General features: G+C 38.4%; 3 protein-coding genes and 1 long non-coding RNA gene across 10 annotated transcripts; 3 read left to right on the forward strand and 1 right to left on the reverse strand.

Annotated features, from left to right (window-relative positions):
* Nucleotides 1-558: 558 nt before the first annotated feature.
* On the forward strand, nucleotides 559-6,794 carry LOC140781178 ((6-4)DNA photolyase). 3 transcript variants are annotated; one of them, XM_073127022.1, is made up of 15 exons: nucleotides 559-1,008; nucleotides 1,090-1,161; nucleotides 1,246-1,326; nucleotides 1,446-1,616; nucleotides 1,697-1,768; nucleotides 1,899-1,985; nucleotides 2,086-2,184; nucleotides 2,270-2,353; nucleotides 3,579-3,665; nucleotides 3,779-3,850; nucleotides 4,850-4,963; nucleotides 5,059-5,146; nucleotides 5,220-5,315; nucleotides 6,056-6,284; nucleotides 6,402-6,794. In XM_073127022.1, exons 1-14 carry the CDS (start codon nucleotides 712-714, stop codon nucleotides 6,235-6,237), a joined length of 1,602 nt encoding a protein of 533 aa, XP_072983123.1. In that variant the 5' UTR covers nucleotides 559-711; the 3' UTR covers nucleotides 6,238-6,284; nucleotides 6,402-6,794. The 3 variants fall into 3 exon arrangements, with proteins under 3 accessions (XP_072983123.1, XP_072983124.1, XP_072983122.1); XM_073127023.1 differs by having other exon boundaries at nucleotides 6,405-6,542; XM_073127021.1 differs by having other exon boundaries at nucleotides 6,056-6,794.
* LOC140781179 (uncharacterized) lies at nucleotides 6,575-15,001 on the forward strand. 4 transcript variants are annotated; one of them, XM_073127027.1, is made up of 6 exons: nucleotides 8,478-8,615; nucleotides 9,227-9,646; nucleotides 9,878-10,177; nucleotides 11,518-11,554; nucleotides 13,109-13,155; nucleotides 14,853-14,992. In XM_073127027.1, the coding sequence occupies exons 2-5, from the start codon at nucleotides 9,248-9,250 to the stop codon at nucleotides 13,123-13,125; spliced, it is 753 nt and encodes a 250-aa protein (XP_072983128.1). In that variant the 5' UTR covers nucleotides 8,478-8,615; nucleotides 9,227-9,247; the 3' UTR covers nucleotides 13,126-13,155; nucleotides 14,853-14,992. The 4 variants fall into 4 exon arrangements, with proteins under 4 accessions (XP_072983126.1, XP_072983125.1, XP_072983128.1 ...); XM_073127026.1 differs by lacking the exon at nucleotides 13,109-13,155 and having other exon boundaries at nucleotides 14,853-15,001; XM_073127025.1 differs by lacking the exons at nucleotides 8,478-8,615; nucleotides 11,518-11,554; nucleotides 13,109-13,155; nucleotides 14,853-14,992 and adding exons at nucleotides 6,575-6,716; nucleotides 6,858-6,950 and having other exon boundaries at nucleotides 9,878-10,852.
* A 581-nt stretch (nucleotides 15,002-15,582) lies between these two features.
* LOC140781181 (uncharacterized) lies at nucleotides 15,583-17,853 on the forward strand. Its single transcript, XR_012107660.1, has 3 exons — nucleotides 15,583-15,722; nucleotides 16,501-16,623; nucleotides 17,651-17,853. It is a non-coding gene; the product is annotated as an uncharacterized lncRNA (long non-coding RNA).
* Nucleotides 17,854-21,290: 3,437 nt separating this feature from the next.
* Nucleotides 21,291-24,488, reverse strand: LOC140782609 (cytochrome P450 734A6-like). Of its 2 annotated transcripts, none has more exons than XM_073129269.1 (5): nucleotides 23,972-24,488; nucleotides 23,147-23,370; nucleotides 22,754-22,995; nucleotides 22,110-22,503; nucleotides 21,291-22,010 (listed from the first exon to the last, which is right to left on the reverse strand). In XM_073129269.1, exons 1-5 carry the CDS (start codon nucleotides 24,264-24,266, stop codon nucleotides 21,555-21,557), a joined length of 1,611 nt encoding a protein of 536 aa, XP_072985370.1. In that variant the 5' UTR covers nucleotides 24,267-24,488; the 3' UTR covers nucleotides 21,291-21,554. The 2 variants fall into 2 exon arrangements, with proteins under 2 accessions (XP_072985370.1, XP_072985369.1); XM_073129268.1 differs by having other exon boundaries at nucleotides 22,754-22,998; nucleotides 23,972-24,409.
* Nucleotides 24,489-26,106: the final 1,618 nt, after the last annotated feature.

Raw genomic sequence — 26,106 nt, forward strand, 5'->3', positions numbered from 1 at the left:
ATGCTGCATACCTCGTCATCTGATGCTTCTTTTTCACACCCGTTTTCATTTTCATGACCCTGATTTTAAACGGAAGTGCCGCACCATGGTTTGAAAAGATACCATCCACAGAGTCCATCCTGGATTGTTTACAAAATAACAAGGAGTGCTTCCCAATCCTGTAACTTTCCTTTTGTTACCAACAAGCCGTAAAGATTCTTTATTGCTTTTGTAACTATCATCCTTTATTCTCTTTGTTTCTTGTATTGAAAAGAAAAGGTCTTTGCAATTTCTCTTGATGGCAGAGGAGAAGAAAGTGAAAGAACTAGGACTAAGGAGCATAGTCTGCAGTTAGGAAAGCCACTTCTCAAATGTTAAATACTCTGTTAACTGGTCTATATCATCAAATTTGGCTAAACTAAAATAACTAGAACTGATATAGACTTGAATTCCATAAACCAAGAACGGTTCCTCTGAAGCCACGTGGAATAAAGAAAGGCAAGAGCGTGGTCACTGATGAACCCCTCGTTACCGTTGTCCTACACTTTTAAATACCTACCGTCCGATTACCATCAGTCCTCTCTCGGCCATCTCGCGCACTTTCCAAGTACCAACTGCCCCCCCTCCTCCATTATCGCGGGAAAGAAGGAACGACTCCAACTCCATACGAAACCCTAGCGATCAATCCCCATCGATCCTTCCCCGAAACCTTTGATCTTCTCTCAATTCCTAATGGATTCGAATGCGATGATATGGTTTCGTAAGGGGCTTCGGATCCACGACAACCCGGCGCTAGACCACGCTCGCCGTGGTTGCAAGCACCTCTTCCCGGTGTTCGTGCTCGATCCCTGGTACCTAGACCCGGATCCGGCCGCCTTCTCGCCGGGATCCGCCCGATCCGGTATCAACCGAATCCGGTTCCTCCTTGATAGTCTTGCCGATCTCGATTCCAGCCTTCGCCGCCTCGGCTCTCGCCTTCTGCTCCTCCGAGGCGACCCGGCCACCCTCCTGTGTCGCGTCTTGAAGGATGTAAGCCTTTGGGTGCCATTTTAGTGTACTTTTTGTGCATGGAAGCTAGAATTGTAATAAATGCCTCATTTAAACTTGTAGTGGAATATTAAGAGTCTCTGCTTCGAATTTGATAGCGAGCCGTACTCACTAGCCCGTGATAAGCAAGTCACGGTAAGTAGCACCCGAGTGGTTGGAGAAAAAGATAAATTTTTCTAGGATTTATGATAAAAATCAAGCTTTTTATTGTTGTCTTAGGATTTTGCCTCAGCATGTGGAATCAAGGTGTTTTCTCCAGTTAGCCACACTCTCTTCAACCCCACAGATATCATAGAAAAGGTCAGGACAAGTGTAATGATCATTATTTAACTCCATTGCGCTGTGAGCTTTTTACAATTTTTTGCGCTAGATAGTGAATTTTCATCTTCTTTTTTTTGTTTCTGTTTATGTGCATGCAGAATGGGGGACGACCACCTTTGACATATCAATCATTTGTAGCACTCACGGGGAAGCCCCCACCACCAATTTCTGTGACATACTCTGAGCTTCCTACTGTCGGAGATACAGGGGAGTATGAATTGCTGACTGTGCCGGCAATCCAAGAACTTGGATATGGAGATATCAGTCAGGTATGTAGTACCCATCTGTAATGTTGGAGCAGTGACTGCATGATTTTGTCTTAGATAATTATGAGGGCTAGTTATTGTAGGAAGAGTTTTCTCCCTTCAGAGGGGGTGAGTCGGAAGCATTAAGGAGATTGAAGAAATCTCTCAAGGATAAGGTATGATATGTTTCCTTTTCCGTATTAGCTCATCTCCTTCCCAGCTGTATCTATTCCCTTCCTAAGTAGGTTGTATGAATTCTTTAGTGGCTCTATTATTACTATCCTGTCATACTTTTGGATCTTGCAGGAGTGGGTAGCAAAATTTGAGAAACCAAAAGGTGATCCCTCTGCCTTCCTAAAACCAGCAACAACAGTCTTATCACCATATTTGAAGGTGAGTCTTGCTGGTACTGTTGTAAATCAGGTTCTTCCGTTCCTTCTATTCTGTTCCTAAGCAAATGGTTGAAAAAGATGATCATATCTTGCATTTTCAGTTCGGTTGTCTTTCTCCAAGGCACTTCTACCATTGCCTTCATGATATCTACAACAGTGTTGGAAGCCATACTTCCCCTCCAGTCTCACTAGTTGGGCAGGTATCTTATGCATTAGCTGATACTAGTTACTTGCACTTACAGAAATTTTTTTTTTTTGACTTGTGGACATCTAAACCTTATTTAGTTACTGTGGCGGGAATTCTTTTACACGGTGGCCTTTGGAACTCCCAATTTTGATCGTATGATAGGAAACAAAATATGCAAGCAGGTATGCAAGGTGCTATGCATATTTGTCCATTGGAAAAATCATTAGATGATCTTATATATTTCAGAGCAAGTAGCAAAGTGTGCATAGATTTTTGACATCTGTCACACCTTTCTAATATTCCTTAATGTCAGCATCTTAGCATTTTTATTTTATGCTAAATAGAAGCATGATAGTAGCATGGTAATATAATAGAAATAGCTCACAATTAGAGTTATATTTTATTCATTTATTTAGATACATGGTGGTTTTGTATAAATAAGACTAAGACCCCTCTTTCAAAATCAAGTAATACAATTTTTCACCGAACCCTCTCCTTTTTTCCTCTCTTCTCCTTAAATTCATTCTAAGGTTGGGGCTTGTATTGTTTCACTCACAAACACAAAATTTTCCATTCTAAGGTTGGGGCTTGTATTGTTTCACTCAGAAACACAGAATTTGGAAGGTGTTTAAAATAGAAATCTCAGTGCATCTTTTTTTTTCACTATCAGTACTTAAATGGATTTTTTATATAAAAAATACGTTCCCTACCCATCCCATAATTGTTGAACTCTCCTTTCATTCTTTATATTCATATGATTTCCGTCATCATATTTGTCAACTTACAATATATTTCTTATCCTTCAAATTCTTAAATTTCTGCAAACTTCTTAAAACTAGGAGATAATTTACTTATCAGACTGTTTCTTAACAGCCTCAGTGAATAGGTAATTCCAGAATTCCAATAATGTTATGTTACATGTTGAATGCCAATAATGTTATGTTCCCATAAAGAGCAGAAAATGAGAGCTTAGGTGGTAAGAATAATACCAGAACTGAAAAAACACATAAAATTTAGGTATTTGAAGATCAGTAATCATACTGACACTACCAATTTCTGTGTATGGGGTTAATCTTTGTAAGTAAATTTAAAATTGAGAAATTATCCCATTATTCTGAAAAATAAGGAATTTGAATGAGTTTTATAGTTTGTTGCCTGGACTATTACTTGAGTAGTATTGTTGCAATAATCATTATTACTAAAGTGCAACAAGATCCTCATATGAAACTTGCATTTGCACATTCTCATCTAGTTCTGTTTTTCAATTTTTTGCTGAATTTTAGTTTCCCTATTTCATCTTTAGATGCTTAAAAAATTGAATATCTTTTGAGATTGAAGCTAATATTTTAGTTATGGTTCTTTCTGATATTTATTCTTGCAAGAGATAACTGTGTACCTGTTGTCTAGATTCCTTGGGGGGATAATGAGGAACTGCTTGTAGCTTGGAGGGAAGGTCAGACAGGATATCCTTGGATTGATGCTATAATGATTCAGGTTGATCACCCACCCCCTCCACTCCCCCAAGGCCTTTTTTTTCTTTTTGTAAGTTCATCTTCTTATAGCAATAAGCTTTACTGAAGGTTGACTTGTGTTTTCTTTTACTATAGTTGAAGAAGTGGGGATGGATTCATCATCTAGCACGTCATTCAGTTGCATGTTTTCTGACACGTGGTGATTTGGTAGGATTCTTAAAAATACTATGATATTATGTACTGTTGAAATTGTTTTTGCATTTGTATTTAAGACAAAAATCATTCTTACAGGCCTAATATTTATGTCTTGATGCTAGACCCTTCACTTAGTATTTCCTTGAATTTAGATATCCATTGATGGGTCAAAATCAAACTGCAATTAGTCAGAGAGTCCAGTTTATCCTTTCTTGTGGTCTTCTGATGTGAGATTTCTGCTCTACATTGACTCATATTGATCTTATAAAGCTTAGGTTATCTGGTGATGAGAGTTGAAATAGGTTACATTATACAACATTTTACTGCATTAACTCTGCATTGCTTAACATACAATGACATAAATGTTTTAATCTGATTCAGAACATCAGACTAGGAACTGCTTGACAGACTTTTTTGACTAGAAACAGTTTTAACAAGTCCTGTCTGAGGCACTTTCATCTAGCTGCCTATGAGCCCATCACCAATATAACTTTTAATTTACAACACCTTTCTAATGGCTTTTGCACTCCTTATTATCTTATTTACTGTCTATTAACTTCCATATCTTTATGCAGCAGTTGGTGATACTGTTTAATTGCCATAAAGAAAACTACACATACATATATAGACATATAGCTAACTTTTCTCATACATGATTTTCCATGTATCTCTGACTAGTTGTGTCAGGATGACTAGCAAAGGAAGGGGTGGGGGTCCATAGATTTATGGGATACTTTTCTCTCTCTTGTTCTTGTCTGTGGTCAATTGAACTTTACAAATTATTTCGTTACTGTAAGTTATGTTATGACTCGAGTATTAAATAGATTTCTTTGAGGTTCCTAGACACCCTGCCTATCATCAAATGGTCCAAGTGAAAGAACATCCTAAGCTCACGACTTAATCTTTTAATCTTCTGCACTAAGGAGAGTAGTAGTGTGATTACCAGGTTGAATTCCACATGGCATTGTCATTTACAGAGATTTATCTGCTTTTTCTTCTTTTATTTGGTAGTTTATTCACTGGGAGAAGGGGCGTGACGTCTTTGAGAGACTACTGGTAGATTCTGATTGGGCCATAAACAATGGTAATTGGTTATGGCTCTCCTGTTCATCCTTCTTTTATCAGGTTGTCAGATATTGTCCTTTTAAATTCATAGGTATTCTAAACTTTGCGTCTTATACAAAAAATGATCTGACTTTCTGATGCCACTTTCCAAATAGTATTATCAAATATACTCCCCGATCTCATTTGGAAAGAAGTATGATCCTGATGGAAATTATATTAGACATTTTCTTCCCGTGTTGAAAGGTACTTTAACCTAACTTTAACACCAAACTGCTCTTTAAATGTTTCTGTAGCATTGTGTGACCATGTTTTGCAGATATGCCGAAGGAGTATATCTATGAACCTTGGAGTGCACCTTTGAGCGTACAAAAGAAAGCGAAGTGCATAGTTGGGAAGGATTACCCAAAACCAGGTAAAATAATACTTATGCAGGTTTATTCTTCCTAAAAATGCAGCTGAACACTCTTAGTAACTTACAAAAGAACTTGATTACCAAAAACCAGGTAACATAATACTCATGCAGATTTTTTTCTTCCTAAAATTTTAATGTGGCAATGTAGCTGAACACTCTTAGTAACTTACAAAAGAACTTGATTAAGTAATTACATGTTTCATCCTCATGCTATTGAACATCTAACAAGACATGGTTATGTTGGTAGACCATATGGTCAAAAATTCTTGGATGCAGCTGAATAGTTGCTTGATTCCAACTAAATGTGAACTTGTGTGTACCATGTTAAATTTTGGGTTTTGTATATTTGTTAGCAGCCTGTGGTTTATACATGCTGCATCAAGATGGGATACTGATCCCGAACTTTTATGCAAGTAGTTGTTGTATTAGTATATCAGCTATATTAGATGACATCACATCTAATTTTAATTTCTCTGGATCCCCTGAACTTGCATACTGTGTTTGGAACTGAACTACCAACACGATTGATGAACATTGTCAGTTTGTAGTGAACATAACTGTATCCTCTGTTAGTTCGTAATCGTAATAACTGTAACAGTTTATGTTTTCATGTCCTGAGGTCATGCTTATGTCACTGTATAACCCAGCAAAATCATAGAAACTGGCAAACGTTGCTGCCTATAACATATTCGTTTGCCTTTCTCACCTCGAGCAAATTTACCTCTTTCTGAATGTTCCAGTGGTTGCTCATGAGACTGCAAGCAAGGAATGCAGGAAGAAGATGGCAGAAGGTTATGCATCGAATATCTCTGGCAACAAAGTGGCAAGTCAAAAAGATGTCCTGCGAAGAAAGTCACAAGATGATAACTCACAGGCTTCTTCACCGTCAAAGATCAAACAGAGAAGGAAAGCAATCAAGTAATGTTTAACACTGAAGGAGTGGTGCTTATTGTCAGGTTAATCTGATAGGTAATGATTTAAAGATTTTGTATGCTGAATGTGTTGGACATCAAGCACCAAAAGCAACTGGTTTTTGTAGTCCAAGTGATGAACAGATTGAGATGTCTTCCGCTCTCTTCTGTGTAGAAGGCAAACAGAAAGCATTGGAGCTTACTTGCCTAAACTTCAGCCGGCAGAAGTTTTGGAATAGTTCCATACGTGTGATAGAGGTGAATGAAATATGGTTCTCAAACCATTCCCGTATAAACAAATGCATGGGAATTATAGTGGATCAACTACTCATCAACAGTGGTCAGAATCTTCTTTCAGAACCGGCAGAAATGTTGCTGCTTGAAGGTATATGTGTCACCACTTGGATTCCACAATGAATCCTCCAAGAAACAATGACACATTTTCTCTACTTTCATCGCCGACGAAGATCACAGGCTATGATTAGCACGAGTACACACATCTCTACTATTGACATTCTATACTTCTGTAGCTATTGAGGCTATCTTTTAATGCCATCTGATTTGCTAATTGTTGATGTCCTTAAATCTAATCTCTTGATGCTGAATATTTGAATATTGCTTACTTATTCAGATGACAACCATTACAGAGCGGGATGTCCTAAGACTAGAGGCCTAGTCAAAACCAGTATCCATCAGCGAGCTAGTGGTTTTAGTTCTCCTGGAGGTAAGCACATTAATCTCATTCTCCAAGAAGACAATACCTTTAATTAGAAAAAAAAAACTATTAGTCACTACTTTGAAATGGTCAAACTGTTTTGTTGCGAGCTTGCCTATATATATATGTCGTTGGAAGAGTCTCCACGGAGTTCGGCAGTTCAAGGGTCCAATAGAAAAATATTGATGGACTAAATCTATTATAATACAACAGAATTATATCCAGTCAGACATCTTAATGTGCTCTATTTAGGCAGACGAGTAATTTGGTTTTTGGGTCACAAAGTATACATAGCATGACTGGTTGTTGTTGACTGAACACAAAACTTCCCGTCATGGCTGATTACAGAATAAAACGTTTGAATTCTTGCAGTCTTCATCTAAAGTGCCATTTCCTGTATCCCGATTAATGTCTAAAAGCAGAAGGATCTAAAACCTTATAAACTATCACAATGGAATCTTCGTTCATTTCGATCATTCAGAACCCGTGAAGGCTAAAATTACACTCCAAAAGAGATTGCCCGCAGATAGCTTCAGCTGAAGAAATTTATGCACCCTGTTATTATGTGATATCTTTTTGCTGGCTATCTTAAGGTGAAAGATTTCTTTTGACATTGCATGATGCTTAGAGTGCGTCCCGGATTAGCCTCGTAATGGCCAACTTATTTATTCTACAAGCTCTAATTAATTTTAAAAAAACCTACATATTAATATGATTAGTGAAGAATTACTGTATTTTAATTTTAAAAATAATTAGTGGAACGCTGCCAATGTCAAAATTTGCACTTAGAGAGGTCTGCTATTATTTTATGAAATAATTATATCTTGACCCCCTTAAACTGTTGCTTATTTTATTTTTCGTGATACATTGACCTCTTAATTATGAAAACCTTCGAAATACACTTTCTATTAGATATTCATTAGATTATTTATTAAAAAATAATATGAGTATCGCATGATTAATTCTAGGCCCTTTGAGGATCATTTTATTTTATTTTTTAAGGAAAAAAAGAGCAAAATTGAGGTGCAATAGTCATTTGATATTTTGATTAACACTATTAAGAAATAATTTTTGTTTTATAAATCAGAGGGTCAATGTGAATAAAAAAGTATTTGCATGTAGAAATAAGCAGTAGATCTTAGTATAATTATCTCTTATTTTATCTATCTAATCTTTCCTACACCACAAGTAAGAGGAAAGTTAGATGCCCAACTAACCAAACCAAACGTCCCCCCAGTGGCACACCTAAACAAGTCATTCTCGCGCAGACAAACGTGACCGCAAAGCTACAACTTGAAACCGTCTCCTTAACTAAAATCTAAGATCACATCATGCACCGTCCATCCCTTCCCCATCTCTCCCAGCAGAATCTGAGTCGTTGATGAGATCACACAACCCGAACTTAGCGAATACCGTTCCAATCCAACGGCTATGATCGATTGACACCACATTTTGTGGACTTGAGAGGCACGCAAAAGACCGGAAATATAAATATTTACCCATTAAAGCATACTTAGTATTATTTCACCCTATTCTGCACATATTCCCAAACTTTAGTTTTGGCCGAGAGCGGAAGGCGAGAGAAGAATTCGTAGAGAGACATAAGAGAATTAGAGAGACCATCGCGTTCGATCTCCTTCGCGGTCCTTCTCTCCATTGTTTTCCACTCGAAAGGTCAGTAATCTCTTTCTTTTTGTGACTTTTTCTTTTGCAATTGCTTACTATTTGGTAATCGTATTCATCATCTGTTTTAGGCTTCGAGTCGCGTCGATATATTTTGTTTGTTGATCGTTGATCGTTGATCGATGCGTTTTCTGGAGCTAGATATTGATTTCCTTTTCTTTATCTCCTCCTTTTCGTACTCGAGGGATTTACGCTTTACATAATTCTCGGAAAATAAGATTTTGTATATAGAGATTTTGATCGATGCAGGTTCGTAATTTGTAATCTTGCAGTGTTGCGTCAACTGTTGGTTGATTTATTTAATTTCGAAGTGCTGATAACTGAGTAAAATATATGGTTGATCTTGGTTTATTTACTTTGATCAATGCCGCGATGAATCATCATTCACCTACTTCTATATCAGATTTTATTGGAGCGATCTGATTTAATTTATTTTTGGAGATCTAAGGTTTTACCATTATCATCTTGGATTTTTTTAATAATACTATTGGATCTGTTCTTGATAATTTTGATGCTCAATTTAAATGTTTAACATTATTTTGAATTTAATTTATCTGTTCCTCGTATTGATCTGGACTTCATCCTTATATTGTTATAATTAGAATTGGAACTCCTCATCAATCATGAGATTCAAGAAGGGCAGCAAGGTGGAGGTATTTAACCAACAGGAGGTGCCCTCAGGCTCTTGGAGGCCTGCTGAGATTGTCTCAGGCAATGGTCACACCCATTATGTTAAATATGCTCAATGTTCTCCAGACACATGTGCACCTTTGGAGAGAGTACCGAGAAAGGCAATTAGACCCTGTCCTCCCCAGGTGGAATACCCCCTACATTGGGTCACTGGTGACATCCTCGAGGTTTTCGACAATGGCTCGTGGAAGCTTGCAGAAATGTCAACTGTGATTGATGGGCATTATTATTTCGTTAGGCTTCTTGGGTCCTCCAGGGAATTCAAAGCCCAGACATCTTATCTTAGATTGCGACAGCTTTGGCAAGATGACAAATGGATTGTGATTTCAAAGGTACCATCATCTAATCATTTTTTTTGGTATCGCATCTGTGGTGGACATTCACCCGTATTGTTCAGCTTTTAGCTTGAATTTATTGTTTAACTACAAATGCCTCTCTCTCTCTAGAATATCAGGTTTGGAATTGTCATAGTAAATATGTAAATTGTGTTAGTATCATGATATAAATGTTTGTATTGTATCTTTCTCCATACTTTCTAAAATGTTTTTTCTGTTTACTGCTAGGATTCTGGAAAATGTGCTGGTGGACTATCTAGGAGTCTGTCAAAAGTAGAGAACTTCAGTTCCGAGATGCCTAAGTTACATGCGCAGAATTGCTCAAAGGATGACTACCCTCGGTCTAAACACCATAATGTTTTTGAGAGACCATTTCGAGGTTCATTTGTAGGCATGAAGAGGAAGGCACCTATTCTACTGCCTCCTGCTAAGGCATGCAGTCAAGCTATTAAAAAGCCACGAGCAATGGAAAGGGATGGAAGACGCAAAGAGCTGATTGTGGAGCATTCACCACTTTTAACCATAAAGGTAGATGCTGTTGCTTCACCATGCACAAAGCTGGGTGAAAAATACATGCATGCTTCCTTAGACAACAAAACAACTGGCTTTTCTAAAATGGACTCAGGGATGGGAGTAGCACACGTTGAGTATCAGCATATTGAATCAAATGTGGGACCTAGTGATCCAGAGAGTACCTCATCCTCTGTTGGTAGTTGTAGCACCAGAAATAGCCCTTATATGTCACCCTGCTACCCTCTAGCTGGTTTAACTCAAGACTTTTGTAGTAATTCTAGTGATGCTGAAACTTCATCTGAGTTAGGAAGAGATGAAGATATGCTGAAAATAGACACTCATTTGCTAGAGTTGCATGCCTATCGTTCCACATTGATGGCCTTATATTCTTCTGGGCCCATAAGTTGGGAACAAGAAGCACTGATGACAAATCTGCGGCTTAATCTAAACATCTCAAATGATGAACATTTATTGGAGTTGAGGAACTTAGTTTCTTCTTAAGTCCCTCTTAGCTAGCCGAAAGACATTAAGTTATTGCTGAGTAGTGTTTTTGCTAGCATATCTTTCAATTTCTTTTTTTATTCATTCTGTATTAGCTGAGTGAAGCTTCATGGAAAATTTTTGTATCATAAAATGATTAAAGGCATGGAAAAGATTGAAAGATACTATCTTAAATCCTTTTTGCCTGAATTTGGTGTCAACTATTCTTTCTACAATTTCTTGTGTTTGGTTGTAGCATGTAGTGGTATTCTATACAAAGCACAGGAAACTTTATCTGATAAAGTCTTTCAGTACTGCAATTATCATCTGTATGAAACAGTTTTCTGTGGTCCTATGTAGCTTAGGACATTTTTTATATACAGTGGAAGCTCCTTTTTGTACTTAAATAATCACTGTGAGTTTATCTGAGAGTGTTGTCTGGTCTTCTAACAGTTCTGCAACATGTCATGCATATTTGCCAAAAAGAAAAAAAAATATCTGGAGCTTTATGCAGCATGGGAAATATCTTTGTCAATGAAATTGGCAGGTCTCATTACCATTAATTTTGATGCTTAACAATGTATTTTCTTCTTCCTTTTTTTATTTTTGGGGTCTGGGGTGGTGGTGGTGGTGGGGATTGGGGGGATATTAGTTGTTGCATTTGATCTGACTGACAGATGAATCTGTAGCCTGAGAAACCTCTATGAGTTTTTTATTTAAATTGGTTGCTCTTGTAGAAAGGGCATTTTGAGCATTTTTGTTAATGTGTTGCTGTTCTGGTTGAACTTTGGCCACTTTGCCTTTTGTCATAGAGTATGCACCTTCAAAGTGTATGATTTCCTGGACATATTTGATACTTCTTATGCGTTTTCCAGGGCCGATGTTGGAGGCTTGCAAATCATGCTTCCATAGGTCCGTGATGATGTTGGAGGTTGTCACGTGTTTTGCACTTCAAACAATGTGGCAACAATTCCATCTGTTTCTTACAAGTCACAGCATAGCCAGTACATGATGAATGTTTGGTACTTTTTATTTCATTTATTTGCTTCTATTTCATTCTGCTATGCATCCGGTACTTGATATCTCATGGGAGGAACCAGGGATGTCACCAGGGAATTGCGAGTGAATATTTTGATGTGAGTGTTTGAATGGATTTAAGTGAAAAAGTTTCACTTGCCAGAAAACTCTATAAGCTACTTCTCACTACAACTACTAAATGTAGGTACTTATTGATTTATTTCTATATATAAGGTATAGTTGATTTGGGGTCAGCAAGAGCATAAGGATGGAGTCATGGAACTATGATGTAAACATGTGTTGGAAGCATTTCCTTGGAGATGCTTTAAAATTTTTGTTGTAATTAGATCATTGAAGTAATTTGCAGAATAGCATGCATAAGGCATGATTGAGATAAATTAGAAATTTGAAGTCTACAGAGACCCTTTCCTTTTGAAAGTTGGAATACTAGACACATTGTTTCATTTAATCTTTAAACTCTCTTCCTTGAGTCTTGTAGACCTGAGTTGAGGTCAAGTAGTTAGGTTCGGGATGGGCTTAGATTCAATCTTGAATCATATGACACAATATTTGCTCATTTGATCCTCTGATATCATTTACTGTAATAAAGTATTGCTCTTGATTCTGATGCAATACAAGTTGCTCTAATACCAATTCCTGCAACATATTTACAATATGATGATAATTCAGGTGTTTAAAGATAAATATTGCAAGATCAATATGTTCAATTTCTCCATGATATTATCTAGAAACAACAGTATTTATATCAAGTCCAGCAAATAGATAAGTTTCTAGTAACAATAATTGCAATAGTAAGTCGCTATTCCTATGCTAGTAAATAAACAGCTAAACCAATGAAAGATATCTTTTGCTGAGCAAACTGCTGGCTTTCTACAGTCAATCAAACAAAGAAAACTCTATTCTTCTTTGTTTTTCCTTGTACTGAGAAAGGAGCCTCCACAAGTAGAAGATTAAAGGAGAGGAGGAAAGGAAAAGAAGTTCTGTCTATGTCAGTAGTACTGGTGTTGTTCATGTGAATGACGAGCAAATTATCAAGTGCTACTCACAAAACAATGATTTATTATTTTAGTACTTTATTTGTCTTCTCATTGGATGAAAAGTTTATATTAGCATCAATGCCGTCTAATATGACATTTAATCTCAGCATCAGCATTTAATTGTTAGTAAAGGATCATATCACAACATACAGCTAAAAGATAAAATTGATGTTTAGTTTCTCTAATGCATTTGATCCTGATATTAATTTTCTCTACAAGCTATCCTCACTAAAATGAACAGGTTTTAACATTATTAATATTTTGAAAATTATGTAGGCATTGATCACATCCTTATTTCTGCTCATGCTTTCAATACTATGAACTTGTAATTGTTGGTTATCTTGTGATTTCTAAGTTTCAACTTCTTTATCTGGCTGTGTTGCACCTGCAGTGAATCAGACTGTCTAAAACTTGATGCTTTGGTTGAAAGCAATTAAAGTGAGCTACACTTTTTTTTTGCTATTTACACTGCAAGGAAAAAACTTCCTCTGTTATGCTAGTGACTCATTATCTTTATAAATTGTTGCAACTTCTTTTCTTCTCTCATGGTGCCTTGTCCACATCATCCTCTTTGTAGCAACTCTATTTGTCAGTGATCATCATTCGAGGACTAATTAAGTATAGGAATATCTTCCTAATGGAAGAGTGATTGGACTGTATTGGTTTGATTTGGGATTTTCTTATTTGGTTTTTAAGGTTTGGATTTTAGTTTAGCAGTTGTTAGTTCTGGGAATAACCTACAATGCGTCCCACTGGCATGTTTGAATTCTGAAATAAAATTTTATTTTATTTTTAATATTAGATACTCACAGAATGTTGGAGTTTCCTCTCTCCTATGAAAACCAGCATATTGTTTTCTTGTAAATAGTGGCTTTTTATTTTCTTGAAACAACGATTTTTTTTGGTGACATTATTCAAATGTGATGACCACTTAAATGATGACTTTTTTTTGGCATTTCTCGACTCTAGGCCCATACCATCAATTATATATATCATGTTTCAGTTGTCTTCTTTCACCTCTACTCTCTGTGTACTACATTCGTGATATTGTTATCATTACTACATGTCAAGGACACAGTTCTCTACTATGCTAGTGACTCATCAGATCTAGCAACTTCTGAAAGTTACTTTTATCTTGTGGATTTGCTGTTTACATATGTTGAACCAGCTGAATCAAATTAACAATATTATCTTGCATTATTCTTTTGTTTCTTCTTTCTCAATCTCATCCATCTTAGCTTCACAATTTTTGATCCTGCTACATTGCCATGCCTTTTCTTCTGTTAAACATTTTTTAATACTTATTCAGCATTTCATCAAGGAAACATTTTCAGAAACTTATATGTTCAGCTATATAATACAAGCACCACTTTTCGCTACTAAGATATGGAGGAAAGGCTTTTCTTTTCTAGCCTTTCCGGATGTGGTTTGTAGATTCTCTGATGATTTTAAGTTATCACTGAGCCATTCAGTTGCAGGAATCCAAGTGAGATGGCTAACCACCAAGACTAAACCTTGAGCTGTATGTTCTGGCTCACAATTTTTTTCTGGGTCTGTTTCAGTAGTCTATCAGTGAGGGTAATATCATTTTGAAGTCATGTAGATTTGTACAATCATTTTCTGTGAATTGTACCTAAATAAATCAAATTCTTTGTGGAAATTCTGCCCTGCTTTCTGGCATTGATTTATAATTTTATACTAGTTGAACCTACTTATCTTATTGTACTTCACTTTGTTAAGAAAGTATTTTAAATGGGTTAAGTTCATAGGAGTTTGTAGTTCCACGTTGGTTATATTGTATACCCTTTAGCACTTTTATAAGATCTGCCAGGTTCAATATCAAGAAAGTTTGACAGCATGATAGATGTGTAATTGGTAAGGTGAACCAATCATTCCATTGTATAGAAACATATTTTTTCTGATGGCTTCTCAGTAGACAAACAAAGTTGACCATTATTTTTCCTTTTTTCCTGCATTCCAACAATTTAAGTATGTTTTTGCTCATTAGTCATCCAAAGTACATTAGTATCTGGGCCTTTTTATTTTCTACAATTTGCTTTTCTGTGTGCTCTTTATAGCAGGAAATATTATGGTTACTGTACATCAGTTATGACGTACTGCCTTGATGTATGCAGCTTACTTCAGGGAATAACAAGTCTCGACATCATGATACCAGTTAGTATGATGACAGCCTGGCTCATCCACATTACAAATAACTGTAATGCATCTATTAGATCAAAAGATCAAATGGTTGTTGGGAAGCTGAACAGTTCAATGTTATGGCTGAATGGTAACTCCTTTCTAATCCATAATTAGCACGATGTACAGATCTAAGGAAGACTTTTTTTTCTTTGCTTTTGGTCGTAAGCTGGCTATAGTTACTTTACATGTTGATACAATAATCAACTCTTATAGAATAGAATTATTTTGTTATTGTCAAGTAATTCTGTTAAATTTATCTAATTCATTAAGTTTGAATTAGTGACGGGCTAATTATATTCAGCAAAGTGGGTGAATTGACGGTGATACTGGTGAGAGCTGCTAATTCTAATACCTACTTTTGATAATGTGGTGAAGATCTTAGTATTGATTGATCAATATTTGCCAGTGGAAAACTTTTAGTCCTGAAAAGAGAAATGTGTATAATGAATCATAGTTACATAAGTTTTAAGTTATATGGTGAGGGAAGTTAGAATTAGGTCAAATAATCAACTATCTAGAGCGATCTCACTGGTCATTTTCCTGATGTTTGTGTATACTGTAAATTTTTTTCCTGAGTTCAGCTTAATTTTCTGTAGGATAATGGAAGAATTATTCTGGGAAATGGTGGGAAATGAGATATCAAGAGATATGAGATACTTATCACATATTGGCAACTATTATGGATAGCATGAAGATAGTGAAGACGCGGACAGCATATAAGACCTTTAGAGATCCCTGGAGTTGCTCGTGGAAGAAAAACATGGATGCTGAAATAAAAGAAAATGCCGTACCAGGAACATCAGGTTTACATTCTCGTAACAATCTGACTAATGATGCTTCATTCTCTAACTATTATTGCATTAGGTTCAGAGAAAGAGAGAAGTTCAACTTTAGCTTTATCTACCACTATGAGCCTGAATTGCTGAATTTTGTTGCATTTATAAATGTTTTAGGTAATAAAGTTTGTTCTTACGCAAGAGCAGTGATAGTCAGACCTTTTGAAAGAGTATCTAGATAAGGATATCAGCACATCAATTTCTAATGCTGGTGTTAAGTACCAACCTTTTGATGCGGTGCACTCAATTGTCCAGTGGAGTTAATGTGCTGGTGGACCAGTCATGGGACCAAATTATTTCCTTACTAGCACAAGCCTGCAGTGATTTATGGGTCTCTCTCCCCCTTTGTGCTTGGCCATTGCTGGTCTGAAGTTAGTGAACAAGGAGGAATAAATGATCACCAGGGCTGCCCACATGAGTTTTATAGTTATCTATTCTCACACTATTACAGGAGTACATTGATTGATATGGTTATGGACAGCACACTTTCACCACTTCATGTGCATTAAAACTATTCTTAGCCTATATATTCTCTTAATATCCCATTCATCTATTCATGTAAGGAACATGGATTGGTCACTTCCTTATGCACTATCCTCTTTTCCTGCATCAGGTTTTAAAAGTAAAATTTCTTGCAAGGGCTCATTTCTTTTGTTGATGGAGCCCCACTGTGATTAAAAGAAGGTGACTCACATCTATGTTTATCCAAATGGCCTACCTTATCGGTTCTTTTGTTCCTGAACAGGTTGAATATGCTCATGTGACTATTTGAATAGTCACGTGTCAGACATGTGAGAGATGGGTGTCGATGCATATGAAAATCATCAACAAAGATACCTCGCCCTGTCCATAGAAAATCAAATCATTGGTATGTTTTTGTTCAGTCATTTGTCATTTAAATACCTCACAGAGTATACTCTGTGATTAATTACTCGTTTATTACTTTATTTCTGCTGGGATAGATGGCGGTTTGAAAAACAGTGCTTGAATTAGGAAACTATTTGTTGATCTTCTTATGATTTTGGCTTGCATACGAATGAGAAGAACCCATTTATTTATATGTTCTGGGTGGTAACTTTGGCACCTTAGTTGCTTTACAACATACTTCTGCAAGAATTTCAAAGGGAAAAGGATATTTCAGTGCTTAAATTGTTTGCTATTGAGAGATGGATAGAGGATACATAGGGAGTTGGAAATTTTCAAAATCAGGATCATTTTTTGTGAAGAATAAGAAATGAAAACGTCTATGGTATGATCAATATGGAGCTTTAGAAAAAAATATATTATTTTATAAGCATTATCTCGACAGCCCATAGTAATAGAGATGCTGACAGGAGAGCAAGTACATGACATGTGCATCATGCCTTAGGTACAGAGGAATAGGGTGATGCAAAACTAACTAAAAGGATGTTAGTATTAGGTTTATGGATATCTGAAAGAGATGAACGGGTACATAAAACTCTTAAATAAATGTTGGATTAACTGGGCTTAAAAAGAACATATGATTGGAGAGCATATATTCCTAGCTAAAAATCATGGGACTTCATATGTTTGTTCATTACATGAAAGTTCCTTGGTGAAACATCTTCACATGCATCCATTTTGCTTACAATTCTTATAAAGGCATCGTGAGACACAATTTTGAGACAGAACTTGTATACTTTTTTTCTTTTGCTATTTCCACATAGCATATGCATATCTATTATTCTCTCTGCATGTTTTGGGTTTCCCTTTGGGCAGGTGTATTGGTCTAGAACAATTACAGAAGCTCTGTTATCTCATACATGAGATATTTACATGCAAAAGCAAGATTATATTATCTTGGTCAGTCATGAGGTTGATTAACTATTCCTTGATGAAAATATAATTAATCTATTAAATTATTTGCTCAATAGGAAAGGATACGTTGCTACAGCTAAGTGTGTTTCTACGTTGCTGTCACTAAGCTGAATGCAGCTGTAACCAACCAACCTCAGGAGAAGAGAAGTGCGGAGGTTGTGAGATCAGAGATGAAAGCAATGTTGGACAAAAAATAATTTCTTTGTGAGAAGGCAAGAGACCCTACATTACAATAATAAGGAGATTGCTTTGTTGTTTCTTTGTAAAGCATTCCAACAGATTGACACAAATCAAGGGAAGGACCTTTGGCATTTAGTTGGGGCAATAGAGGCTGATCAATAAATAAATGAGCTTTATTAAGGAGTACTTTCAGCTGAAACCATGGATCTATGGAATTATTGGGAAGTGCACTCTAGTAGTTATAGAATTGTTCATGTGGGCGGCCTCCCAAGGTTCCTGCTTTAATTTATGGGATTTTTAGGTCTCATATGAGCTGGAATCCATGGGGAGTGTAAAATCCAAGCATGCCAAGCTCAACACCATGTGTTTCTTCCTGGAATGGGAGATAATAGTACTTCAATTATTCTTTTCAGCAAGATTGAAGGTGGGGTGGACTTGGGAAGTGGAAGAGCTGACATTAGGTTGTCCACATTGAGATGTTGTGCGTAGAACCTCGACTACTGCTGGGGAATCGTTGGTCGGACTGCTGTCGGGCATAGGCTTCAGTGTAACAGACCAACTTGATGTGTCCCACCTCGACCAAATATGTGTTTCTTTTCTTTTCTCAGCTTGTTTGTTTATTTGAGATCGTAATTAGATCTCATGTACGAGAGCTTGTGAATGGTTCTGGTGTGGAACAAATGGTTAAACCCCACTTGGAAGATAGGTTGCAAGGTAACTGTCCAACTGTAGAGTTCAAATATGATGTCTAGGTTGTCGATAAGCTTGATTTTTGGTCCATGGTCCAGTTGACAAGTTGGTATAGATTGGTATCTGTAACTTTAGATTCACATTGTGTGACATCTTCTGCATCTTGGACAATCAAACATGCCATCGGCTTGTGACCTTTCACTTCAGAATGTTTAATCTAATATAGAAGAGATACAATTTTCAAAAAATTTACCTTGAAGGTAGTCTAAACCCATTAATTATAGATCTTAAGTACTATTTGTTGGTTATCTTGTAGTTGACTTGAGCATTCGGAATGTTGGTGAGAGTAGTTAAGCCGCTATTAAGATATAACCCTATCATCAGGTAAATTGCTCTTTGTTGATTTCTGATATTATAGCATATATAGATTACTAAGTTCCATTCGCCTCCCCCTATGATTGCATGAGATAAATGACTTCTTGCTTCCACATGATTTCACATGCTATTGGTTTCTTGGGTCAATCCAGCTTCATCAGAATATGAAATTACAATTCAAGGAGGGGAAAAGGAAAGCTGGGTGTTGTGATATATACTTGCTCGAGGACTTGCATTTGAAATTGTTAGCAACCTTGCGCCATTACAAGCCACATCTTTTGGTTGATAGAATTATCTTCAAGTACAACTTGTGGGCCATAGGTGTTTGTGCAGATCTTTTCTAGGACGTCATTTTATGTTGCACAGCTGGAGGATCCTAGCTACTGGACATAAGAGAACTTTACTTATTCACTAAGATGCTCTTTTAGCATCATTTTAATAGAGAAGTTTGACGCAAAGACCAAAAGTCTCCTTTCCCTCTTAGAGATTAACAGGAGGATCTGAGATATATAATTGCAAGTCTGCATTAGTGTATGGATCGCCACTAACAGGAGTATCAAAACAAGTCATAAAGAAATGATCCTCTCGAGAAAGGACAAGAGATGGTGCCTGGTATATCAAGACATTTACAGTACTCTTGTTTCCTGCTTTCCATTCTCGTTCTGATCATCAACTTAGTTTGAATTGAAATGAACCAGCAACGCCTCAAAGCATTGGAATGGAAGCTTCCTGTTATTCTCTTCATTTCATTTCTCTAGGACACAAGCACATGAATGCACAAGAGCTGCAGCCCTAATTATTGTGCCCATATGCGTGCTGAGTCACCTTTCTTACTCTTGGCTTTATCTTTTAGGTTGGGTAAAATGTTAAAAGTCCTTATCAAATGCAAAGCTCACCCCTATATAGCTTATTATTTTTCTTCACGCCTTTTGAGATTATCATCAAAGCTAGGTTTAAGCAGTTCCATTGCATGTTTGTAGAGAAGTGAAGAACCCTATGTTTGATGTAGTCTTCAGATCATTAGAATAGACTACGATTTGGATTAGTTTATCTCCTTTTGTTGTTCTCAAAGTTTACTATGCCACGCGATGTGCCACATGCCCCTTGTCGTGACTCTTATCTATTTAATTTATGGGGAAATGCACTTGCTAGGATTAAGAAAGGATCCCTCTTCCACATGCTTCCATTGGGGACCAGCAAACACATGGGAACACATCCAGAGCTCCCAAGATGGAAGCATTATGAGATCTAAAAGGTTTGCTATTCCAAAATATCACTCTCATGTGACTAGCTAGCTGATGTAGATAGTCTGCAGTCTTGGCTGCTGGAATTTCTTGCAGTCCAAGCACACTTGCTAGTCCTTACAATTGAGTAAAATAGTTTTAGAAGTTCTAACTAGTTTTTCCAACTTCTGCATGCAGGAAACTTGTAGCCCTTCTCTCATCATGTCAAAATTGAGAGGCCAAGCACCTGTAAAGGATGATGCGCAAATGTGCAATATAGAGAAGGAAACAATTAAACAGAGCATGTTGAATTTCCAGTGCCCTCATGCTTTTTTCACACAACAGGAAAAAGGAACTCTTGTGATTTTGTGAACCATTGGGGGGTGAGGTCCCATCTCACTTGTACTTTATTTTTTTTGGATAAAAAAACTTGTACTTCAATAGGTTTCACAAGCAGGGTTGTCTTATTTCTTTGTGAACTGTGATCCAACAATTACCTGTATCATAGATGTAAGTGTAGTAGTACTGTGCATTTAATAGTCTGTTACCTGCTGATCAATGATTGAAACTTTGTAAGGACCTATCAGGTTTAATGCTGGAAAGGTTGCAGGGGAGCTGTAGCTATGCATCGCCTCTTTTGGTTACATTGAGAGTGACATGACAACATGCCACTTTGCTCATTAACCATTGAGCTAGACACAATCTTGGTTTCCTTAGCATGTTGTAGATAAAGAGATGAGATGGAATCTACATCAGTTTGGCATAGTGAGATGGAAAAGGGGAGGTTGTTAGAAATGATGGGTAGTGGTACAGAGGGCTGATCTCAGAGGTGAATTTGGTGCAGCCATGATGAGGGACAGTGTGCACAATAGAAACATATTGTGGGGGGGGGGAGGGGAGGGGAGGGGTGGTGGGGTCTTGCCAACCATTGGTGGGCCCACCGTAGGGGGGCCCCACATACAAGGCTGCAATGCCGGCATTGGGTCGGTAGGAAACGGCTTTGCCCAGTGACAGCTAAGCCCAGCGGCAGGACAACGAACTGCTCCACAAAATAAAGCCCCATTTTGGTACTTTCTGCAAAAAGATGAACCCTTGGTTGTAAACAGTGTGATCTGTAATATACTAATCCACGAATTCTCTCTCTCTCTCTCTCTCTCTCTCTCTCTCTCTCTCTCTCTCTCCCTCTTTCTTTCTAAAATTACAGACGTGATACTCTTGGAAGTACAAATAAGATAGACAAGCATGATTTTTTATGTGAGAGGTGGAATAGCATTTTATACAATACATACAGCTAGGCCATGAAAGAGAAAAACAAGGAGAAGAGAGCGAGTACCTCTGGACTCACTTGGGTTTAGTGTCATTGAAATCCTAAAAAGAAAAAAAAAAAGGACTCCTAAAGAAACTGATCTGTTAGTGGGTTTGTTGGGTTCTGGATACATCACATACAGCGGGTATTTTGGTCAGCTTTGGGGGTAATCTTACGCCCTCGATGTCATTGTACGGCTGGATCGGACGGCTGGGATGAGATCTTTCGGAAGATCACGGGAGCCCCGTACTGTGGGTATAGGAGCATCAGGACCGTCGGTGCGTGGACGTACGAGGGGGATGGGCGGAAGACGAAGCGCTGGAGTATAATGGCTATGGTGAGCTTGGCCTCCAATAGGGCTAAGTTTTGCCCGATACACATGCGGGCCCCGAGCCCGAACGGTATAAAGGCGGTTTGCTGCCGGGCCGCCCGGCCTACTCCGTTCTCGAACCGGGCCGGATTGAACCGGGCCGCATCGGGCCCCCATAGCCTGGTATCGTGATGGACGGCCATGATCGGGATCAGGATCTCCGTGTCCCGCGGTATCATGTACCCGCCCAACTCCACGTCAGCCTTCGCCCGACGTATCGTCGCCACCGCAGGTGGATAAAGACGTAACGTTTCGTTCAGGATCATGCCAAGCTGTTCGAATTTTTTTTTTTTTAAAACAAAGCAAAGGTTAGCAAAAAAATTACACACTTCTACGGTGGGAGCAGGTTAAGGCGAGAGGGTGTAGCGTACCATCTTTAATTTGGAAAGGTGGTCCTTGGTAGGGAGGTCACGTGTTCCGCACACGCGGAGGACCTCCTCGCGGGCGCGCTCCTGCCAATCCGGGTGCATGGCTAGGAGGACGGTCGTCCACGTCAGCAGGTTGGAGGTGGTCTGCTTACCCGCGAAGAAAAACGTCTTGCACTCCTCAACGATGTCTTGGACGGAGATGGCCGGATTGGGAAGCGACGCCGGCGTCCTCTTGCTGGTGCTAGCGTTGATCATAAGACCGAGCAGGTCTTTTGCGCACCCGTCCGGAGTCTCCTTGTCTAAGTCCTCCTTTCGACGGCTGATGAGCCTGATCAGATTCTTTCTGATCTCTTTGTCCAATTTCCAAGAAATCGTATTCTTTTTTGTGGGTAGAAATCTGTCAACAATTTAGCGGGGTTGAGCGAGAGGAGCATAAGTATATATGTATGTGTGTATATGTGTGTGTGTATATATATATATATATATATATATATATATCAAAGAGATAATGTTACATCTCCAATGATTGGAGATATCAATTGCTCGTCTAATTGGTACTTCGTTTGTCACTCCCAAGTGACATGATCACTGGACTTCTCCAATTACAAGAAAAATAGTACTTGAGCAGTAAATTTAGGCAGAGGTACCTGTAGCCAGGGATGAAGACTTTGCGGAATGCCTCTGAGGCAAAGCCCATGAGCTGGGTCTGCAATTGGAACACGGCCTTGCCGTCTTCATAGCTCCGGCCGAACGCAGTCCGGGTGATGGCGTCCTCCGTCACCACTTGGAACCACTCGGAGACGTCGATCTCCACCTCGTCGGATTCCGACATGGCCGACCACTTATCCACCATGTCGACCACCGTCTTCCCAACAAATGGTATCAACAACTGCTTCAGATAATTAACAACTTATATTAACTTCACATAGTAATAATTTAACGAGAAAAAAAAAAAGGAAAGAAAATTTCATCCTAAGTTAAATTATGATAAAAGATCATTTTACAAAAAGGATGAGGGGAATTATTAATGGTGAACTTACTTTGAGATTTTCCATGTGAAATGTTGGGGTGAGGACTTTCCTGTGGTGAGCCCACTTCTCGCCTCTGAGGCTGACGAGGCCTTCGCCTTCGAGCTGGCGGACCAAAGGGTGGGACTCGTACCGGTCGAAGTACTCGGATCGAGACAAAAAGATCTCGCGGATTAGGTCCGGGTCGGCGATGGCGAGGCGAGGAGTGGGTCCGAACCATATCAGAAACGTGGAACCTGTGAAAAAGATCATTTTCAATTTAGCCCACCATTACTCCTCCAGTGCAGGGGGGAAAATAAAACTCCATAAAATATTTAGAACCAACAGGAGAGCCAACGGTGGAAAACAGCAAGGTGTTACAGCAGTGAAGCCCATGTGGCCATCTGGTACAGTACACATTTATAACACACACACACACAGAGGGAGGGAGATGCAGATCCAAAGAAGTAAATAGAGAGAAAGAGAGAGGGGAGAAGATAAAAGGCAGAGGAAATGAGAAAGACTGTAGAAGCTGACAAGAGGAAACAAAGGCTGGAATTGGTACAGGAAGGAACAGAGTACAGATCATACAAGGAGGATGAGAGAAGAACACAACATAACCATCAGGATAGTTTTTTTTTTTTAAAAAGAAAAGAAAAAGGGAAGAGATTAATTACCATCTTAATAAAAAAAATCAAGCTTAACCAAAGGAGAAAACAAAGAAAAGAAATGATGAGGCCAACTAAGATCAAGCCTTGCAACTCTAGTAAGATTCAATGCATGGGAAAAGAGGGGGAGAAAAAGAAAGAAAAAAAACAGAGGACTAAGTTAGAGAAGCAGAGAGAAATGAGAAGTTACCATAAATTTTCTTCCAATAGTGGTAGAAAGGGAGGACTCTGGGGAGGATGTGGTGGGAGTTCTGAGGCATCATTGGCATGGAGGAGGCCTCCAGCATCATGCCAACCATCTCCTTCACACACCCAATGAAGAATCTATAAGGAGGACCCCTTATTCCCTGCTTTGCAAAATGCTCCTCCAACCTCTTAGGCCTCCACCATAGTACTTCCATCACCTTCACTGCCATGTACATGCACATCATCACAACACCAAGAAGCAAAACCCACTTCCATGGCCACCCAGCTATATCCCCCATCCTTCCTCCTCCTCTTTCCTCTGATCCCAACTAATACTAACGTTTACCCAATATAACTTATGCTCTTCCTCTTTGCTGCTTATATGGTTAGTGGATGCCAATATAAGAGAGAGAGAGAGAGAGAGAGAGAGAGAGAGAGAGAGGTAAAGAGGGATAGGGATGAGGGCTTTTATAGGGAGAAGTGAGGGTTGTTCATAACAACAAGGCCGGCGCCATTGGGGCATCCATTTGGGTCAACGTGTTGGGCGATTTCTTGGGTCTTATCGGGTTCGGGTTTGGGTTCGGAACAAACCGGATATGGCCAGAGGAGGAGTGGCACTCTCCTTTGGGATTCTAAAGAGGAGAGGGCTTTTTCGCAAAAAGACAAAAACATTTAATTGGGAAATAAGAAGAGAGAATAGCTGAAGAAGAGTCTTACGACTGCCACTTGTTATGATTGTCTTCAGAGTCATTATAGAAGCGTCGCTCTCTTTGCAAATTGGTCCTTTTTGTTTTATTATTTTATCTTGGCCTCCAGAAATGGAGGGCTGCAATTAAATTGGATACGCATAATTTGCAAGTTTAATGAGGTCATTTATGAAGTTGTCTGCTCTAATATTTTAAGATTCTTGGATATATTCCACCAAAGAAGATAATTACAATGACGTTTTTAAAATAAAAGAAAAAAATATTCAAAGAAGACAATTACAAGGAATTATAATCAATTATGTAGAAAAGAGATGGAAACATAAAAAAGTTTCTGATAAGATCATGATCCAGACTCATATATATTAAACAGGGTATTATTCTTAAATTCAAATTCTAACTATTATTGATTTAACCAGTGGACACTATTAAATATATTCATAGGATCTCACATCCTTGGGTTAGCATCAGAGTACGGGTTTGATCATATTTCAAATCGCTCTCACAAGTCACAAACGACGAGCATAGTTTCGCGATGCCTGAGGTGTCAATCACGTACTATATATAGTATAATGTTGTCATGTAAACAGCTAAGCTAAAGCTTTGTAGAGCTAACAACAGCAAGAGGGAAGTTTTAAATTTGAAGTGAAGAGTTACGATCTACTCCTCCTCTTCCTCCTCCAGTGGCTTGGCTCGAAGGTTCCGGCGGCTAACACTCGCAAAATATTGAGCATCCATGAGTAGTACTGGACATCTCCATTTTACTGGATGTTGTGAGAAACCTTCATCTCATCTCATCTCATCTCTGGCAACTAAAAACTACGCTCGTTGATCGTACCCCTAATCCATTTTGTTTAATTAGAAAGGTGGTGAGAGTAGAATAGGAATTAAAGGAGGTATTGGATGGTTTTGGAAGGACTCACATAAATAAGGGCACATGGCAACAAAGGCTGTCTAAATCCTTGTTGGTGCCGCTTTCTCCTCCGGTACCAACGGCCCGATATGCCCTTCCAAGAATTAAAACAAAGGAGCAGCAGCAAGGACACCTTGCCCATTGTTGATGGGGCCCCAACTTGGTGTGGGACCCCCTCCCCCCCTAAGAGGGAGGGAAACTAGGGCACACCTTCCCCATTTAGGCCATGTCGTAATGCAAACGAGACAGGACGGGTCCATGTGCTCCCATGGGCCGCACAACCACAACAACTCTAATTTGTTTTCCTCTACTGGGCAATCATATTTATATATTCAGATTAATTGGATTCTTTTTTTTTTTTCTTCTTCTTCTAATTTTCTCTTTGAAACGCAATAAGAGATAGACATATCAAAGTGTTTTTTATCCTTAATTTGTTCTGTTTTCTTGTAGATTATTGTCCATGAGCTGAATATCCTACTTGACACGAGGGATAATATGAGGGGAGTAGATATTAGTAGCGTT

This window comes from Typha latifolia, chromosome 2 (assembly GCF_019914945.1).
Source record: "Typha latifolia isolate L0001 chromosome 2, TyphaL0001v2, whole genome shotgun sequence".
Lineage (NCBI taxonomy): Eukaryota > Viridiplantae > Streptophyta > Magnoliopsida > Poales > Typhaceae > Typha > Typha latifolia.

What these genes read in the sequence shown, in the direction of transcription:
- LOC140781178 (XM_073127021.1), top strand. Translation starts at nt 712, where the DNA reads ATGGATTCGAATGCGATGATATGGTTTCGTAAGGGGCTTCGGATCCAC. An exon ending in TCTTATCACCATATTTGAAG is followed by an intron (nt 1,986 to 2,085) that starts GTGAGTCTTGCT and finishes TTGCATTTTCAG; the next exon opens with TTCGGTTGTCTTTCTCCAAG. An exon ending in TTCTGACACGTGGTGATTTG is followed by an intron (nt 3,851 to 4,849) that starts GTAGGATTCTTA and finishes TTTATTTGGTAG; the next exon opens with TTTATTCACTGGGAGAAGGG.
- LOC140781179 (XM_073127025.1), top strand. Translation starts at nt 9,248, where the DNA reads ATGAGATTCAAGAAGGGCAGCAAGGTGGAGGTATTTAACCAACAGGAG. An exon ending in AATGGATTGTGATTTCAAAG is followed by an intron (nt 9,647 to 9,877) that starts GTACCATCATCT and finishes GTTTACTGCTAG; the next exon opens with GATTCTGGAAAATGTGCTGG.
- LOC140782609 (XM_073129268.1), bottom strand. Translation starts at nt 24,266, where the DNA reads ATGGGGGATATAGCTGGGTGGCCATGGAAGTGGGTTTTGCTTCTTGGT. An exon ending in CTATTGGAAGAAAATTTATG is followed by an intron (nt 23,371 to 23,971) that starts GTAACTTCTCAT and finishes TCTTTTTCACAG; the next exon opens with GTTCCACGTTTCTGATATGG. An exon ending in TTCACATGGAAAATCTCAAA is followed by an intron (nt 22,999 to 23,146) that starts GTAAGTTCACCA and finishes AATTATCTGAAG; the next exon opens with CAGTTGTTGATACCATTTGT.